At 39.4% G+C, this 20,731-nt stretch overlaps 1 protein-coding gene across 1 annotated transcript in view; it reads right to left on the reverse strand.

Moving 5' to 3' along the window:
- Astn2 (astrotactin 2) overlaps positions 1-20,731 on the reverse strand; it is a 935,232-nt gene that overhangs the window by 645,632 nt on the left and 268,869 nt on the right. Inside the window, exon 4 of the mRNA XM_036178556.1 lies at positions 18,370-18,522. Coding sequence (XP_036034449.1) covers positions 18,370-18,522 — 153 coding nt within the window. The remainder of the gene's footprint in view (positions 1-18,369; positions 18,523-20,731) is intronic.

Consider the following 20,731-nt stretch of genomic DNA (forward strand, 5'->3'; position numbering starts at 1 on the left):
CTTTTGACAAGTGACCTTGCCTGTGAGCCTTATTCTTTTCACTTGCAAAACTGGATATATTAAAGACAATAGCATTATATTGGTTACTTTTCTATTGCTATGACAAAACACCATAACCAATGCATCTTATGAAAGTAAACATTTAATTTGAGGCTCACGGTTGCAGAGGGCTAGAGTACTTGACTGTCATGGCTGGGAGCGTAGCAGCAGTCAGGGAGGCTGAATGATCAAACAGTAGCTGAGAATATACATCTTGATCCACAAACACGAGGCAGAGAGAAAGCTAAATGGAATTGGCTTTTTGAAACCTCAATACCCACCCACAATAATGCATGTCCTCCAACAAGGACATACCCACTAATCCCTCGTAAATGGTTCCACCAGCTAAAGACCGAGTATTCAAATATATGCACCCATGGGAGCCATTCTTATTCTAACTACCACAAATATCTATCTCACATGGATAACATGATAGCTTAATCAAAAAAGATATTAAATAAAGCAACATTGTGCAGGATACAGGACAAACTCTTGGTATTTTATATGTATAATTTGTACACAAAAGTAATTGTATTTCTTCAGTTTTTTAGCCCTTTTTCTTCAATTAAAAATTCATTTTCTGGGGTTCAAAAAAGTAAAAATATTAGGATGCAAGAAAACAGCAACATATAGACTATTGGTGAAAGCATTAAGGCCACTCCATGTAGTTAAATGGGAGGTTTATTTTGTGGGGTAACTTACAAATGAAGGGATAGGTTGCAGGGTCTAGGAAAGGTATGGCATAGTCCAGAGGTGTTTTCTGGAGAACTCTGCTCAGTCTACCTCCAGCGTCCAGGATCCCGGAACCAAGAGAAGCCTCTTCTCCCGATCCTGGGTCTTCATCATCCTCCCTCAGTCCTGCCTTGTGTGCATGACCATTACCGAAGCCTCAATCAGGGTTGGAGCTTCCAGGCCAAGGCTGGAATGGCTACCCACTACAATAGACAGCTTGTGATTTGAAACTATAAGCCCAATCTGCCTCATACTGATGCCTTAGCCTTTATTCCAAAATGTACTCACTTAATTGTATACATTAAATTCACTAGTAATTAATTTCATCATATCTTATTCACAATACAAACAAAAGAAGCCATATTGTCACATGTCACTATACCAAGTATTACAACCATATATATCCAACCAACATTTGTGGAATCATACTAAATTTGTAGAAATTAAACAGAGTTCTGGGTTTATTTCTGCCTGTGGTCAATACATGACCTTGGATTAGCCATTTCTGTTTTCCTGATCAGTTTCCCACTCACATACAAGGCAATTTCTCAGGCCTTCCCCAGTGTAAGGCCATAGCTATAATAGAGAGGACAGAGATGATCCCAGATTCTGTATGATCTGCCATTAACTCCATGGTTGAAAAGCAACTGTTTCACTTCTTTGTGTTTGTTTTTTATCTGTATTATAGGATGGTTTATACACACTCATTTCCAATTCATATTCCTAACTTAATTGACATTTCATTTTAGGTTTTTTTTACCCTTCAAGGTCAAGGCTGTTCAGCATTGTCTTGTGTAATAGGAGAACAGACATGTTTCCTTCCATCTAGAAGTTGCCACATTTTCCTAGAGGCCTCTGGAATCTTGCTAGATGAAATCTTCCATAACAACTCACAGCAATAATGATCATTAATATTGCATGCATGTGGTCATTAAAGTAAGTAGCATCACATGATATCCATCTCAGATAGATTTTTTTTAGCTGAGTTTATGCAGATGCTTTAGCAAGACAAATGAAAAACAAAAGGGACTGCTACTTAAGTTCTCATACAATCTTCCCAGTATGCAAGGCAATGAACACAATATGGACTTGGCTTGAGATACTCTATCTTCAGTTCCATGTTCTTTTGCTTTCCAGCCATGCAACTGTGGACAAGCAACTCAAGTACCATAGTCTCCAGTTTCTCTACTTTCCTCATAGGCTTATTGCAAGGATTACTACAAACAATGGCTATGGAAATTTATTGTAAACTGTTAAGCTCTCTACAAACACTAGGCACTGCTATTACTGTAATAAAAAGCAAATGAGACATTAATATTTTACAAGTGTGGATTGGGCAGATAATTTTTTAAGTATTCACATATAATAGGGTTTTATAAATACACTGTCATTCTTCTTATGAATTGCCTAATCATCTCTGTTCAAATGCAATATTCTCCATCATTTCTCCTAAATATCTTACTCTGAAGCAACAATTTATTATCGAACTCTGAACAGCATTTGGGGAGAAGGATAGAAAAATGGATATGTGCATATTATGAACAAACACAAACACAACCTGAAGACAGTATGCTTCGTTTATAGGTCCTGGTATTAAATAAAATACAGATTTTTCTTTATAGATTTGTTAGAACTCTGCAAGTTAGCAATATCTGTGGTATAAAATTAAGTTTAAAAATCTCACCCCTACATGTAGCCCCAATTAGTTCATATTTGACATTAATATGAAGAGGGGAGAAATTCATTATGGTTGGATACACATTTTTTTTTCTTCCAAGAGTTTTTTAAAAAAGTTTTACAAAGCCTTTTGGAGTCTCTGTTGGCTAAAAAGGAAATCCTTTTACCATTAGCTGCTCCTGCAGAGAAAGCCTGCTAGCTGCAAGATCGTGATGAGGATAAGCATTAATTAAATCTAACTGTGAGAGAATAATTACGTACACATATCCATCAGGGCAAGTTGTCACTATCCAGTAACAAAGTTGGATACAAACTTCATCAGCAGAACTGTCAGGCGGCTGTTAAAAGAATATAAATGTGTCCCAAAAGGATCATTTCATTTAGGGGGTAAAAATTGGATTGCAAAGGATTAATGAGGCAAGAGGTTTGTATTTTCAATTGGATGTAAAATATAAACCAAAGAAGTAGTAATATCATCATTTAACCTTAATGTTTAGCTGCATTTGGATTTTAAAACGTGGTAAGGACAATTAGGCCCCTCATATCAGACCAACGTTTTCCATCATGAAATGAGATTAAAAACTACTTTTTTCTAAGTTAAATTGCACAAAAGTTTATGGCGAAATCCTAAAATCTAATTTACACAGATGGCATATTCTTAATAATAATTAGGCAAGAAAATGAATAAAAATCCCAACAGAGTAATTAGGGTTTTCAGAAAAGGGTCTTTTTAGGGTTGCTGCATTCATATTTGCTGAATTTCACCCCAAGCTATGAAGCCTGTGAATGTGCAGACACACCACAGAGGTGATGTAAACACAAATCTTGGAGGAGGGCACTGAATGCAACAGGGGCAAAGTGGAAGGGGCAGCAGCATGGGGCATAGATGGATGAAGTTCAATCCAGGTCCTGCTCATGACTCACTGTGTGAGCTTGGAAAACCTGCCTCATGTCTCTGATCAGCTACAGTAACATATAAAAGAATCCAGAACAGTTAGGTGAACAAAACCAGTGACCCATAGCTATTGTTTTCCCTCAGCTACATACTCTGAAAGAATAAACAAACAAACAAAGCCATCTCCACAGTGGTGGCCTTAAAACTGCTTCTTCCCACAATTTCATCTTTGTTGTAGAAATGCGAGAGAGTGAGTGCTTTCAGCCATAGGAAAAAGGGGCAGGAAGGAAGCCCAACTGGTGTCCTAGCAGATTTGATTGACAAATGCAATAGTCAATGCCAAGGTCATATATCCTGTGATGTGCTAATAGTAAACAATAATCACTGTACTTGAATGCTGAAGTTACTGACTACTTCATTGTTACTCCATATCCTGACCCTGATAGGAGTGGCAAGCTCATAGGTCTGATGGAGGTAGTGCCTCCAGACATCAGCTTAGAGAGGAGGAGCTACAAGCTTGAAACTAGAATCAGCTGTAGCAGACAACGAGGCTTCTCCTATAACAGACACAATTGCTCAGACTGTGACTTGATGGTTGTGCTGAGAACAGAGGAACAGAGCATCACACAAATGAGGTCTGAGTTTATAATGACCCTTGCCACTCTGAGATATTGTAATCTCTGTCTACACAGCCTGTATTTTCAGGATCATAAGGAATTATTTTATTCCATCCCATTTTTCTTTCTTAATGGATACATAAAATAGAATTATACATACTAAGGGGGCACTATGTAATGCTTTGATACCTACACATTGCACAATTCAATCTGTCTTTACATAAAGTATATATAGTTATTAAAACTTTTGAAGTCCTGTTCTCTGGCTCATTGAAATGTGTATTACATGATTATTGTGTATAATCACACTACTAGAAAAGCTTCTGGCTACTGACTAAATAGAATTTGGTTCCCATTGATCACCCTTTCCTGATCCTTTCTTCTCCTTACTCTTCCTTTAGCCTTTAGGACGGCCATTCTACTCTCAGTTTTTGTGGGACCACACAGTGTTTGTCTTCCTCTGTCTGGCTTATTTCATTGAACAGAATACTCCAGACAAGACTCTACACCTATTTCTAAATAATCTACTTGCAAACCAATATGAATTAAAAACAAAAATGAATTACTGGAGATATCTCTATCTCAGAATCTATGATGATTTCTACTGATATGTAACATTCCATAAAGGGGGATCACACCAACTCTTCTCTTATCCAAGGCACACCCTTGCTTAGCCTTTTTTATAAAATTCAATTTGTCATATTCAGTATTGTATCACTCAGGACTATATGGCTATACAGCACATCAACCCTTCTCAGACAGTTCTTTTTGCAAGTTACAAAGACTGGCATGTGTGGAAGAGATCAGGCATAACAATTGTTCTCTGCAAGTATTCAAAACTAGATCATGTATAGGAAATCTGGGTGTGTTAGCGACTTGTCCAGTCACTATGATAAAATACCCTCACAAAATAAACCTAAGGAAAATATCATAACTCAAATATAGTCCATTATGATGAGTAGGGCAAGGCAACGGGAGTTAAAACCAGCAAGTCACACTGCACCAATTGAAGCCATGAGCAAAGAATACATTTACTCTTCAGACTTTCCCCTTTTCATGGAATTCAGAAACCAAGTCCAGAGAATATTATCACTGACAGAGCAGATATTTCCACCTTAACTAACCTCATAAACAGGAACTCCCCTAGTCATGCTCAGATGCTAAACTCCCAAATACTCTAGATCTCATGAAATTGACAAGACAAATCACCATAATGGGGGAAGGTTCTTCTGTACATAAGACAGAATGGTATCTTGACAAAATGATGGCTCCCATGAATTGTAAAATAAACATGATAAATATGGATTGAAACAACACACAGCCACCTTCCTTTCATAGTGACTGCTTCCCATGAAGACTTATTAACTTCAATATCCTTACAAAATAAAACACATAAAATAAAAATAAAATTAAACCAGCAAATATAGATGACCCCCCCCCCAGATTGACATCTAGATTGGAATAAATGTCTTTAAAAGACAAAAGATTTAGTCAAAAGAGTCATAATTCAAAAGGAAATAGAATTAAAGAAAATTAGGACAAAGTCAGAAAGTTGCATCATATGATACATATCAAGACCATAAAGAAAATTTAACATTAATTTTAAAAATTTATTAACATTTTTCAGTGCAGAATTTTATGTAAGCTCATTTGTTCATCTTTTCAATAATATTTTTCTTTTTGCCATTATTATTTTGTACATTGGATTTAATGGAATGATTACTATATAATACTCTCCAACTTTTACTATATATTAACATTTTAAATATTTCTATCATTTTTACACATTTAAAACTGCTGTTCTGGAATATACCTATAAACTTATATTTCATAGTGACAAATAGTTGCTTATGTGATAAATTTATGATTCTCTTCATTCCTAAGAGATCAATTCTTTTGTTTTTAGTCATAGTCATTGAAAAGCACATTCTATCATACATGTGTATTTCTCTGAATGTCTTCTTTGATTAATAATGTATGATGTCCACCCTGATATCCTCTTCTTTGATGGCTAGTTTTATGTAAAACTGATATAAACTAGAGTCACATGAGATTGAGCTGCAGACAATAAGGCATTTTCTTAATTATCAATAGATGTGGGGGGGGTAGTAACCTGTAGGTGGGGACATCCCTGTGATGGTGATACTGGGTTCTATAAAAAAGCATACTGAGCAAGCAAATGGGGAGCAAGCCAGTAAGATGCACACCTCCATGGTCTTTGCATCAGTTCCTGCCTCCAGAATCCTGTCTTCTTTGAATTCCTGTCCTGACTTCCTTTAATGATATCCAGTGCTATGGAAGTATAAGCCAAATAAACCCTGTCCTCCTTAAGTTGCTTTGGTCATGGTGTTTTACCACAGCAATAGAAACCCTCACTGAGATGCCTTCACTGTCGGATTTTGTATCTTGATGCTTTAAATGGATCTTTGGAGAACAGAAGATAGCTGGATTTTGTTTAACACAATCTGTCTCTGAATTTTAACAATATAAACTGTACATATTGTGTTTCCTGGGCTATTAGTATTCTTACCTAATCACCTTTTATTTCACTTTGTTTATGGGACCTCTTACTTTTTCTTCGATTCCATCATCATCTGGAGTCACTATTTTACCAACTTCTTAACTCATGGTTTGTTTTGTAATATCATCCTTTATAGCTTATGGGCCTTTTCCTTCATTTTGAGATGAATTTGTGTTGTTTTCTTTAAGCTACAGTTTTTCTAGCCCTTGTATAAATGTGCATGTGTGTATATGAAATAGGAAAAGGAAATTTTTACTCTAATAAGCTTTTGAAAAGTTTATTATGCATTTTCCTACTTTTTATTCTGTACAGGAATAGGGGAAATGTTGTCCTATCAGGAGAACACAGTCAGAGTCTTTGGCAGACTTTAACATGGATAGCTTGTAACAGTTCCTGATAGAGTCCTTGTTCCTCTGTGAAATCTTACAGTGTTTACCCCTTACTGTCTTCATTTAAGCCAATACTCTAGGCTTCCACATTTGCAATAGAAAGGCTGATTAAGCTGAACATGTTGCATTCTAGGACTACTTTAGAATGCATCTCTAAACTCTGTATTTTTCTCATAATTACTGCAAAGGCCTAAGAGTCACTCAGTTAGGTTTCTTTCCTTTTTTCTTTTTTCTTTTTTGAAGATGTAGTGTGACACAATGAGTCACACAGTGTACCATTTATTTTTATTTTTTTATTTTATAATTTGATTTAATTTTACATATCAGCCACAGATTCCCATGTCCTCCCTCCACTCCTACCTACCCTCCCCTCAGCCCCCCCCCCCATTCCCATCTCCTCCAGGGCAAGGACTCCCCTGGGGATTCAGCTCAACCTGGTAGATTCAGTCTAGGCAGGTCCAGTCCCCTCTTTCCAGGCTGAGCAAAATGTCCCTGTGTAAGCCCCAGGTTCCAAACAGCCAGCTCATGCACTAAGGACAGGTCTTGGTCCCACTGCCTGGATGCCTCCCAAACAGTTCAAGCTAATCAACTGTCTCACTTATCCAGAGGGCCTGATCCAGTTGGGAGCTCTTCAGCTATTGGTTCATAGTTCATGTGTTTCCACTATTTTGGCTATTGGTTCCTGTGCTTTTTCCAATCATGGTGTCAACAATTCTTGCTCATACAATCCCTCCTCTTTCTCACAATTGGATTCCTGGAGCTCCACCTGGGGCCTGGCCTTGGATCTCTGTATCCACTTCCATCAATCATTGTATGAGAGTTGTAGCAAAACAGTTAAGGTGTTTGGCCATCCTATCACCAGAGCAGTTCGGGCTTTCTCTTGACCATTGCCAGCAGTATTGTGGAGGTATCTTTGTGGATTTCTGGGGACCTCTCTAGCACTTTGATTCTTCCTATTCCCATGGGGTCTTCATTTATCATGGTCCCTTTTTCCATGTTCTCCCTCTCTGTTCTTGATCCAGCTGGGATCTCCCACTCCCATAAGCTCTCTTTCCCTCAACCCCTGCCCTTCATTACCTCCCCTCCCATGTCCAGGTTATTCATGTAGATCTCATCCATTTCTCTGTCATTGGGTGATCCCTGTGTCTTTCTTAGGGTCCTATTTTCTAGGTGGCCTCCCTGGAGTTGTGAGTAGCAGTCTAGAGCAGTCAGGTTTCTTATGTCAAGGACATTGGTTTGACTTTTCAAACCAGTTTTCTATATTAGTTACTTATCACCATAGCCAAATAATAAATCAGAAGCAATTTAATGGGAGAAGTAATTTATTTTTGTTAGTTTGTGATAGCAAGGAATGCATGGCAGTAGGATATGTGGCTGCTTGCTCACATCTCTGTGAGTCAGGAAACAGCAAGAGAGGCTGAAGCTAGTGGCAATCATAGGCTATAACCCTCACAGCTTGACCCTCCTCCCAATCCACAGACATCCACTTCCCCAGCTAGGCCTCATTTCTTCCATCAACAGTACACTCGTGGGGTACCAAATGTTCAAACCCTTGATTCCATGGAAGACAATCCATAATCATTCAATGCAATGTTATATAAATAATACATATAGAATACATATTCATATACATTTAAGACTAAGAGTTTTCCATAAAAAATAGTGATGCCTAATATATAACTATAGTATAGTAAGACCTTGATAAAACCCACACACACTCAGCAACAACTCCTCATGCTTGCTCCAAGTGACTATTTGGAGCACAGCTTGAAAACGGCTAATGTCTGAGGCACTCCATGACATTGCCTCAATATGTTTAACCATGTCTACTTTAAACAAAGGAGAATGCAAAACTACCTCTGAAATGATCCCGCTTATTTACCCATTTAATTACATCTGAATTTGAAACAAGCAATGACTACTAATGTATATCTATGTGCTTTATCAAACTTCTCCAACAGCCAGCACTAGTGTGGGTCATGTGGCCAAAATGTTTTTACATGCTCAAAAGCCATGGAAAGAGGCTGTTTAATTTGTAGGTTCCTGAATAGGGACTTGAATCCATTCTTAAATCTGCTCATTTCTGACAGAGATAAGAATCTTTTCCTGAAATTTCTACACTTAAAAGCAAGCTGGCTAAGAAAACCTTGAGACAGCTTTATGAAACCCTAAAGCATATGAATAAGACTGCAGAGCTTGATGAACAGTTACTAAGGTGAACAGATGCACTCAGGTCTGGGTCCTGCCCCAATGAGACCTGAACTGTCCAGCTTTGCCAAGTGCAGATGCTTGACTTCAAGTAAGTACTAAATAAATGGCTTCTGTATAATGACAACATGTTTCAGGGTATTTTATTATATGAAAAACAAGGGGCATAATAACATCCCATTTTGATGAAGGAAGTGCCCTCGAGTGCTGTCTTTAGTCATCACCAAAGCCTGGTCTAGTGTCTCCTGCTAAACCCCCTTGTAGTTGCCTTTCAATAGGCAGGCCTGATGGAATTGACTGAGAGCTCCCTGACACATTTCTGATGGACAAGGGAACTCGCCTGGAGGTGACATACACTTTCTAGAAAGCAAACTTCTTTGAAAAGCACACCAGAAAAGATTTATGGAGGTTGCTATGTGCTGTGACTTCTGATTAACTCTCTCATACCTGATTCAGACACAACTGAGGATAACCTGGATGGTAGTAGTATTGTCGCTGGCTCTACACCTAGGATGACATCTGTGGTCGATAGAGGAAAAGCCAGGGACTGGGTGGAAAGGTTTCCTCAACAAAGATGCAAAGCATTCCCTTTCTTTGAATGTTCTAAGATTCTGATCCAGGATGCAGCTAATTCACAGCATCAGTTGAAGGAGAATGGCAAGCGTACCACATTTGCAGATGCTGGAGATGGAATCCTGAGGATAGTCAACAACTCTGCTATACACCCACTACACTCAAGGCAGGGTTAGTGTTCAAACAAGAAGTTTATTTCAAGTCCTAAGTTTGGTCAATAACAGCACTTCTCAATTACATTTACAATCAAAGGCAATTTAAGTTGGGAAAGATTGGTGCAAATTACCTAGCCTATTACCTTTGCTTTCTAAATTAACACAGATTTATTATGTACTTCCTATGTTCACTGTGGCTTGCTGAATACTTGAATACTTTACATACACTAAGTCTAGTCCTCCCAGCCTTCCTATAAGAGTAATCTTATGATTGTATGATTTGCACATTAGATAATGGAGACAATTCATTTTCAAAGATATGCAAGTCAGTGATTAAGGCTGTATCTCTCCTGAAGGAGAAACTTCAGAATCCTAGAGCCCTAGAAATGGGAACACTACAGCATGGAGAATGGGAGCTCTTGTCTCAGATTATGCAGTCACACTGATTAATCACTCGATAATTTATCAAACATTAATTGAGCATCTGCTGTTTGTCAGGAAGGAGGCTAGTCAGTGGGAACTTACGCACTGCCTGGAAACCACTGCTGCACTTGAGAAGATTCATTAAGGCAGAAGAAGATATGAAGTGGCTATAAATTATTCTAATAAAAGGCAATACATGATAAATAGCTCAAGAAAATCAGGAAAGGGGATATAAAAAGTTGGAGGAAGTGTTCATGACTTTCATTCTGGGAAAAAAAAGTTGAAAAAAACCTCAAAGACAAAAGTGGCTTTAGATTCCTCCCCCCAATTTGATACAAAAGCAAGCTTTGTGTGCCTTCAATTGAGGAGAGGTAGAAAACAGAGCTGCAGAAATGGCAGAAAGATAATGAAATGAGAGATTATTTTAGCATGGAGTTCAGGCATCTGAGGTTTATCTAGACCTCCTAACTGAGCTGTTACCATCTACTATTTTAAACCAACTTGGTTTTGATGATACAGCGACCAAGTACCTTTGTCAGAAAGGACAGCTTCTCAATAAAACCCTTTCAAATTTTGTCATATCAATGTCATGTATACTCGTTTCAAACTTTGACAGTATCTGTGTGGTCTCCCTAGAAATACACAGGTGAGTTCTTGGCAGGAAGGGGAGACTGTCACAGTGTCTAAAAGATCAGCATAACTATGATGGTGACCAAAGAAACAAAGACAGACCCTGGGCCTGCTTGTCCAATATTTATAAGCAGAGCAACAACCCATTAAGACAACTAATATAAAGTCATTAATGTTTCTGGCTACTTTACTCCAACTAAGTGAATAATTTATAGTCACTTACTAATAAAAAAAGAATATATGTGTCTTAACATATGCCTGTATCCTAGGGACAGTTTCCCAAGAGAAAAAAAAAAAAAAAACATTCATATTTTTCTTTCTAGAATTGTCTTCCCAACCTACTCCCTGGTTAATATCAAGATATCTTCTGAGGATTTCATCCTCTGTGAAGCCTTCCTTAATTATTATTCCACGTTGGCAAGTATTTGACATCAACCTTCAGTACCTCACTGTGGCTGTGTGTGTGTCTCATTCTTCTGTTCTTCCTTTAATAAATGATTACTGTTGATGGATAGAGATATAAATGATACACACATCTTATATATGTATAGCATCCTGAAAAGGTTGAGTAAATACCTTAAAATGCACAAAGCAGGACTAGTATCATAACTTCGGAACTCTCTAGAGTCATAAAAAGCCTGACTGGGGGAGCCCTGGCTCTATGCTCTCTCAGAAAAGGGTATGTCTCTCCTTACAGAAGACTGTGGTTCCTAACACTCTCACAGCAGCAATGATGACACAGAAAAATGTGCCAATGCAAGAGAAACTACATATACTTCCTTATAGTTACTAGAAAAAGTTGACATAATTTCACAGCTCAAAGAACATCGCCAGGGTAGCTAAGAGCAGAACTCAAGTTATCTTGTAGTTTAAATGTGGGCTATGAATTCACAGCCTTGTAGTTTATTGGTTGGGTAATCTCTGACAAGTCACTTAAAAAGTGTGAACTTTGGTTTCTTGCTTTTTTAAATGGGGATAACACACATAGACTTTTTGGAAGTCTTTAAATGAGATAATATATGATGGGACTATGTTTAGAATACATTAAATTCCAAATAGATTCTTTGTAATCTTTGTATCCCATGAGTCTTCTCACTAATTCTTTTATTTTTTTCACCCAATCATCTACCTATCCATCTCTTTCTATTCATTCATCCTCACATGCAGTGAAATATCATCCTAGGCAAATTCTTTGTTACACAAATAGGCTACAGAGAGCATAAAAGACTGTGCTTTCCTTCACAGAACCATAAAAGTTGAAGAACATGACAGATGTTCCAACCTGTCTTTAGAATGGACAATAAGAATAAAAGAATGATAAAGAGGAGTTCCATGACTGGAAGGGATTAGAGGCAACAGTGACTCCTTCAGGAGGGGCATGAGATGAGGACATGTTTCACAGAGAATACTCCAAAGTTAAAGTTTGAAGGTGAAGAATGGCAGGTCATTCTAGCAGATCATGTTTATTACTAATATAATAATTGGGTCAAGGGAGAGTAGGCCAGCATTGGCTATAAAGAATAGTAAACTAGGGCTAAGAGTCAGAGAAAGAGTGGAGTCTTGGCTCTAAAGAAACTTGTGCAGCTAGCCATTGCTAGATTTTAAATCTATTAAACAGTGTGTCCTTTACCCTCTATGTTCTTGATTTGGAACCTAGGTAAATATATTCCTGTGGGGCAATAATAATGACTACAGTAAGACTAAAATGCAATAATATCAACAGGAGCACAAAAAGTAACAAACAAGAAAGTTATAGAGCACCTATTCATTGTTCATTTTGTGCTTTGCTCTGTGCTATTATGCTAAGTGCTTTACCTGATTTGATTGTACAAAAATACTTGCAAGGGGTACTATCACCCTCCCTGAATGGTTCTTCTCCTTAGGATACAATATTATCTGAAGATTTGAAAAACTGTTAAATCAGTTAGCTAATAAATGGTATAACAAACCCAAATCAATTGTGAAACAGAATGACTGATGTGTGTGTGTGTGTGTGTGTGTGTGTGTGTGTGTGTGTGTGTGTGTGTGTGTATAAATGTAATGGCAGCCATGGTGTACATATGGATGTTAGAGGACAACTCATGGGTTCCAATGATGGGACACAGGTTGTCAGACTTAGGGGCAAGTAACTTTACAGGGTATCAGTGGAATGTTTCTAAAAGATGGAATCAGAAATTTAGACCTTGCAATCTAGGTCATTTGAGTACAAAGGCTGACCTTTTGATGCATGATCTCCTGCTTTAAGAAGAATCTGTACAAAGATCTAAATAAGCCCTTGTTGCAGGAGACAGAGTATAAGGAAAATGTTCTTGGCAGAGAGTGAGGTGGCCAGATTCAGTGTGATCTCAAAAGATCATGGTAGCTATAAAGGTAGAAAATGGATTTGGATTTGGATTTGTGTGTGACAAGGTTAAATAAAAAGGGTGCTTCAGGAATCCCAGTTAGGTGTAAGAATGTGCCAAACAAGATATAGACTATGGTCCAGAAATAAGGAGTATATCTTTGAGCCTCTAGAGGCCAAGGGTGTAGGGTCTTGATGGCAGTGAATATCATGACTATTCTTTTTGTTTGTTTGTTTTTTGTTTTTGTTTTTTTGTGACAGAGTTTCTCTGTGTAGTTTTGGTGCCGGTCCTGGATCTCACTCTGTAGACCAGGCTGGCCTTGAACTCACAGAGATCTGCCTGGCTCTGCCTCCTGAGTGCTGGGATTAAAGGTGTGGGCCACTGCCACCTGGCCTGGCCTGACCATTCTTTATAAAGGTTGACAGTGTGCCCAGCCCCTCCCCCCCATGGGGGGGACGACAAACATCTCTTGGGTGTCATTTCCCACCTACATATGAGGTTATTAGGCTAGCATTATTAACAAAACTCACAGAATGGGAAACAGAAGCTATGCACCTCTTTTACTTACTTGATAAAGACCACCCTGATAGACAGTTGCAGAATTAGTTTTTCAAATGCTTTTATGAACCATCGCCTAAACTGCAGGAGCCTCAAGAAGCCCTTTCTCACATTTGAAGAAGCCCTCCTCTGCTTTATTTGAGTGTGACCCCTCTTTTCCACAGCCTTCAGGACACTGGAGAGTGGCTACTTACCAGTTGCCTCATAAAACCATGTCACAGACATGAAGGCAGCAATTATGCCCTCCAATAGCCTTCCTTGTCAGATGAGGTGTGCTACAGCTTAGCATCTACCAGGCCTCTTAGGAGGAAACCTGAGCTACAGAAACACATTGGAGCTGCTCTCAGCCATGTGCTCAATTCCACGACACTGGTTCTCAGCTACCCATTCCATCTGCTGGGAACTACTGGGCACCACATATTGGGCGTGGAGCCTAATGAAGCAGAGAGAGGCCAGGTGCTCTCATTCTGGGCCAGAAGGCCCACAGCCACCTCAGCGGCATGGGGAGGGATGACACGATGGAAGACTGGAGAGCCAGACCATCATATTTAAGCTTTCTGATGGCTTGTGAGGGGGTAATGGGGCATTTCTAAGTTGTGTTTCTGAGGATGCTTCTGTTAGATGAGATGTTAATAAATGTTCCAGAGTAAAAATAGAGTCTGCAGGCAAGATGGTATCACAGACAGTGAGTTCAACAAAGCAGCCCTGCTTTGCATACAGCAGGCTTCCCAGAGCCTTAACAGAATTAAAAACACTGCAGTAATCTCCAAGAATTGGGTATTACAGAGTTTTGATTGTGAAATGGTACTCCCCAAGAAAATGTGTATGCGTGTGTGTGTGTGTGTGTGTGTTTGTGTGTGTGTGTGTGTGTGTGTTATGAATGTATATGTGTTCTTAGGGATATGCAGGTGGACACGCACATATATGTGGAGCTAAGAGAGCACCAACCAGTGTCTTTCTCTATCAATACCCACCTTATTTTAGGAGACAAATTCTCTTCCTGAAACTGCAATTCAGTGATTTAGCAAAAGTCCCAGGGACACTTCTGCCTTTGCCTCCCCAGCACTCAGGTAACAGGTATGCACCACAACACACTGATTTTTTCATGGATATGGGGGATCGGAGCTATGGTCTTCATGACTGTAAGCAAGTACTTTGCCCACTGAGTCATCTCCCAAGGCCAACGAAATCTCAACAGCTTGTGGTGAACAGGTGTGGATGTATGCTATGCTCCTTCCTCCTTTCCAGCAGCATCCAGATCCAGGGGTGGCAACAGAAACACCATCACCTTGTTTGTGAACTACTCATGAAATGTTTTTATGACATTGGTCTCATTACTATTTGTCAGTCTGTCTGTCTGTAGTAGGGAAGCATTTTCAGAAAATCAGGCTGCTTTTGTTCAGCAGGGCCTTTTTCACACCATCAATTCCAATGAAATAAAACTAGAAGTGATTTCAAATGCTCGTATATTCATGAAGCATTTGTTCAATACTTTATATGTTTTAGATTTATAAATATGAAGCATCTATTTGGAAGAGGCAGATAGCAAACAAGCAAAGAAAAATAATCTTAGGTTATATTCCATATATATACATGCTGATTGAACAGTTGGTTGCCAATTCAAAAGGAGAAAAAAGGCATGACTGATGAACATGGGAGAAAGTGCTGGTATCTGAGCTGAGAGATGAAAGGTGAGAAGGAATCAGCTAAGACAGTAGCTGTTGGTAATGGGAGATGCAGAAAGAACAATGCAGCAGAAGCATTAGTGAGTTCAGGGCTCTGAAGAAAGGATGTGCTAGCTGTGTTCATGAAATAGGACAGCAGCAGCCAGTTTGGCTAGAATAAAACAAAAATCAGAGCAGACAGTATTGGGGAAGACTGTAGGAACCAGATCCTCTTCATGCAGTGTCTACATTTCAGAGTTTGGAGTTCAGATTCTATTCCAGGGAGAATGGGAAATGACTGAAGGTCATAAGCAAATCTTAACTGCTGTAGGATTCTGAAAAGAAGTAATCTAGCTGTTCTGTCTAGGGAGACTGAATCACAAGCAGGGTAGAGCTACAAAGAGGAAGCAAGAAATGACAGTAGGCATGGTGTGACAAAGAAAGGCAGAATGATTTTTATGTATATTGAGGAGCTACACTTGGATTTATTCATCAGAATGCTGAGACTCCTTCTAACTAGGAGTGATGATCCATTTAGTATCCATTCACAGTCAAGATCAAGTGCTGTGTGTTCATTAACAATCTCATCCTGAAATTCTGCTCTGGTAGGGAATAGAGAGATTACAAAGAGATGGTCAAATTTTCAGAAAAAATGAAACAAAAGAACTCTATGTGCCATTTTTAAAATATTGATGTAATATGAAAAACTGCCCAATTGTCTTACAGTATAAGTCTGCTTATAAAAATTGTGAAGCATAAAATAGATAGTTTTGAAGGGTTAGGTGACATAAAGATGTTTAAGAAAAATAAAGAAATAAAGTCAGATAGGTTTTAAGAAGAGAGAAATGATTTGCTTGAAGTCAAATAGGTTCATGGTGTGTGAAACATAAGATGGCAGAAGGGCACTTTTGGTAAACTTGAAAGAATAAAGATGCACAGAAAATGCTAGGCAAGATTTTTAAGTGATCTGAATGTACAGCCCAGGGAAACACACAGGACAGCATTTATGTACTTCCAGTGCATGCTGTCTGACATTCTAACCATTTTACTAGACTGCTATAGCATTCTTACAGCTTAATGAGTCTCATTTTATGAAATTGGAAAACGAAGACTCAGAGAAAGTGATGATTATTCCAAAGCCGTAGAAGTTGAAAGTGACTGGGTTGGCATTAGTATACCACCATTGCTGATTTCAGGGAAATTGCTATGTATTACACGAATTTCAAAAGTTAACTCTATAATTTCCTCTGCTTTCATGCATGGCCTCCTGTAGACATGAAGATCTTGTCTGCCTTTCCACCATCCTTATTCAACGTTCACAGATTTAGGACCGAAACATCGAAACAAACACCATCCACCACCCTGCCATGTTTTCAAACACTGATTTGGTTATAGCTGTAAATATCATTCAGTTAGGAAAACCATCCCACGATCTCTATGCAGCTAAGGAAGGAGCCAGACAAAAGCAAATTATCATATACACAGGGAACCAGTATTAACATATCTAAAGAAAATCCAGAAGACTTTATAGTGAGTTGTGACTGCCACAGTTAATGATGTCTTTAGGGAAGTGTGCCATTTAAGTGTTTGGGAAAATGCTTAGGATTTCAAAAGTACAGGACATGGTAGAGAAGCTACTAGGTCTGGGAGTCTGGTTGAGATTTTCTAGCTCTGCCAGTTTTTATGGCAGTGGTTTTCAACCTGTGGGTTGTGACTCTTTCATAGGGGTTGAATATCAGATATCCTGTGTATCAGATATGTCCATTGTGATTCATAACAGTAGTAAAATTATAGTTACGAAGTAGCAACAAAATAATGTTAAGGTTGGGGGTCACCACAGCATGAGGAACCACATTAACGGTCCTCAGTATTAGGAAGATCGAGAAGCACTGCTCTAAGGGACCCTCTGTCATGTCACTGTAGTTTTTTCTGTCTTGGTGTAATAACTTGTAAAATGTGAATTATTATACCTGCTACAAAAGGACTCTGATGAATAAGGTGTATATATCATTTATTCTGCTGCCTGGAATAAGTTAGGTGTGAATAAATGGGAAAAGATAATTTGTAGGGGTCAGTTTATTTGTTTGTGACACACAGAGAGACTGGCAGAAGGAGTGTGGAGGTCAGAGCAGACAGATTCACTAGAAATAGTAAAGATATGAATGTCATGTAGTTCTGAAGGCCATACTCATAAGCTTGAACATACAAATGGTAAGCCCGGAATGGAGTTATTACAGATAGAGGAGTGAGAGGTGCAAAGGAGAGCAATGAACCAAAGATCACTGAGCAATCTGGGCAAAAAAAATGGAAGAGTAGGTTCAGAAATCAGACAGTGACAAGTGGGGTCTTCCCGTATACAAAGTCACACAGGTGGTCAGAGGAAATGGCAATGGAAGAGATGGAGTGAGAAAACAGAAGGGGGAGGGAGACATTGCGGTGAGATAGGTGTACCGTAGACACAGTGACAGAAGAGAAATAAGAATCAGTTCCATCTAATCTATGATGCCAACTCATCCTGCATTCTTCAGGGTCCTAAAATGTGCTTCCCCAGCAGTGTTCCTAGGGGCCCTTGCGTCTGACTTCCAACCAATGGTTCTCATGCCTTCCACAAGGATGCTCTGCTTCTCTTGCACTCTTTGAGGGGATGCCCTCGAGAAAAGTACCTGCTTCTTGAGGTTCCTGTAAGAGGATCTTTCCATATACCTCCTCTCAGCTTCACAACCACGTAAAAATTTAGAGTGTTCTTTGTCATCCTCAGGTGAGGCAGCATGGGTCTCTGAGAGGTTATTTCTAACCCCAGGGGCACAGCCCCTTATCTTCAAGGGGGCTTAACAGAGGGGAAGTGCCAGAAGTGATAGGGGAAAGGGGGAGGTGAGGGAGAAGGTTCCCAGGATCTAGAAACACAGGATAGACTTCTGTCTTCTGGCTTGATGCCGGAGTTCCTACCTCGAGACTTGCTCCTCCGTTTCCTCCTCCCTGCAGAGGCACTGCGCGAGGCTGGCTGCAGCTGACCGATCTCCACTGGTGTGTTAGCGCGGAAACTCTCCTTGAACTTCTGCATCAGGGACTCCACTGTCTCCTGTGTCGCCTCAGCTGCTGCTACAGGGTGGCAATGGGGCTGAGGTTAAGGCTTGGCCCACTCTCAGTTCCTGGGGGACTGGGATTGGCCACCTTGAGTCTCCAAAACTCTATCTTTAACCCACTAATAAGAAACTACAAATCAAGTTGCTAGCCTAAGGACAGATACAATTGTCATTATCTATCACCTACTAGATGTTAGGCCCTTGGGATATGATGGTGAAAGTTTAGGTACTACCCATGTTTCAAATAATTCCTAATCCAGTAGGATCTATCTCTTTCTCTCTCTCTCTCTCAATCTCTCTCTCTCTCTCTCTCTCATGTATATATATATATATATATATATATATATATATATATATATATATAGGAAGTTCCAATATCGGACCATAATTGTGAATACAGAATATAACAACAAGGTACTTCAGCCATCCAGAAAGTGAAGACAGCTTTCTTGGAAAAGGCACTATTATAACGGAGGTCATAATGATGAGTGGAAATCAGCAAAGAAAGCAGAGCAGGATAGGGATGAGAGGACATTTGGGATGAGACTGTCCTAAGCGAAGGAGAAGCACATGTGATAATCTGAGGACACAGGTGTGAGGCTCTTCAACAAGAGAAAGGAGTACAGTGTGGGCGCAATGGAGTGTGCACACAGAGGGTACTACGAAATGAAGCAGGAGGATGAGGAGACAATATTTAGTTTAGATTTCATCTAAATGGCAAAGATTATCATTGAATGTCTTTAAAGGAAAAGCTGACATGTAAATGAGGTCTCTTTGCTGACTATGACTGATGGAAGTAAGGGGAATACACATGGAAATGGGAAAGGAGACAGGGACTAAGATTTCTGCATAAGCCAACCATGGGTAGTAGTGGTCTGAATGGGGACAGTGACAGTGAAGCTCACATAATAGCTTAGTGATAAAACTGCAGTATTGTGGGATGCAGGCCATGTAAGTCCACATCCCTTATCAAGGAATAAACAAGGCCTCCAAACAAGTCATATGATGTTTCTCCATGCTAACAAATGCTAGCCAAGCCTGCAAATGTGCCAATCCAGGCGGAACAACCTGCTGGTGACTTCTCCATGGCCACATTTCCAGTTTCCAAATTGAGACCAATAGAAAATCCCAGGGAATAGAGAAAATGAGATCAGAAGCACAGAGAGAAACTGTAGAGCATAAAAAGAAAAACTAGGAAGTATTGGGAGAGATGTGAGAGACTATCAAAGGCAGGGGAGGGGAGCAGCAGAAGAAAACAGGACACAGCCAAAGGGCCTCAGTGCCTTCGTTTTGAGAAATGCCCAAAGACAGCCCTGACTTTGAAATCTTCAAACTCAGTCTCCCTCCACCTACTCAGCAGAGGCTGGGGGAATTTCTTCTCAGGTGGAGCTCCCTACCACTTGATGCCACGAGATGGCGTGCACTAGAGATTCATTTTTCTTTGCATGGATTTCTCCAGATTAGACAAAGAACCCCCCTCTTGCCTAACTCTCAACACCCACTTCTTGTTTTCTCAGGAAAAAAAAAAACTATCAACTTAGACAGATGTGCCTCTGCAAGGTAAGTCAAAACTAGAGGGTGGATTTGGATATTAGGTTCTGTGGGAAGCCCCATCTTCAGGGACACAGGAAGAATCAGATTGCTAAGAAACACAATTGATAATGCAAATGAACCATATGGTGGCATTCTAGCTTCCTCACCTACATCTTTTGCTGTCTTCTCCCCAGATATCTCAAGTGAGGTCTATGAAGGTGATCCAAGGAGATGCCACTTACAGGCTCACTATTCTAACCAGAGGTGACAGTATGATTCTGAGAAGCAGTGTCATGTCAAATTTAACTCAGTGTACATAGAAAAGAGTGATTTGACCAGAATCAAAAGAAGATGCTATGGTCAAATGTTCATAACAGGCAATGGTCTGAAATTCTCAAAGAAAGAGAAGAAGAAAGAAAGGGGTGGGGAGACGGAGAGACACACTTCAGAAAAGAGAAAAGGCAGTATCTACAGGCCGGGAAGGAAAATTCCACCAAGGGAACCTCTATTTTGATGTTGGATTTTCAGCCTCAGTATCCATTAAAAAAATCTTTATTTGTAGTATTTTATTATGGCAGCCCTTTGGAAGAAGCAAACAAAATTCTCTTGTGATGTTTATCATACTGAAAGGATGATGAATATGATTTAATAATTGGCAAATGAGTGTGAGTTGTATAACAAGCATGTACTGT

The sequence above is a fragment of the Onychomys torridus genome, chromosome 2 (genome assembly GCF_903995425.1).
Source record: "Onychomys torridus chromosome 2, mOncTor1.1, whole genome shotgun sequence".
In the NCBI taxonomy this organism is placed as follows: Eukaryota; Metazoa; Chordata; class Mammalia; order Rodentia; family Cricetidae; genus Onychomys; species Onychomys torridus.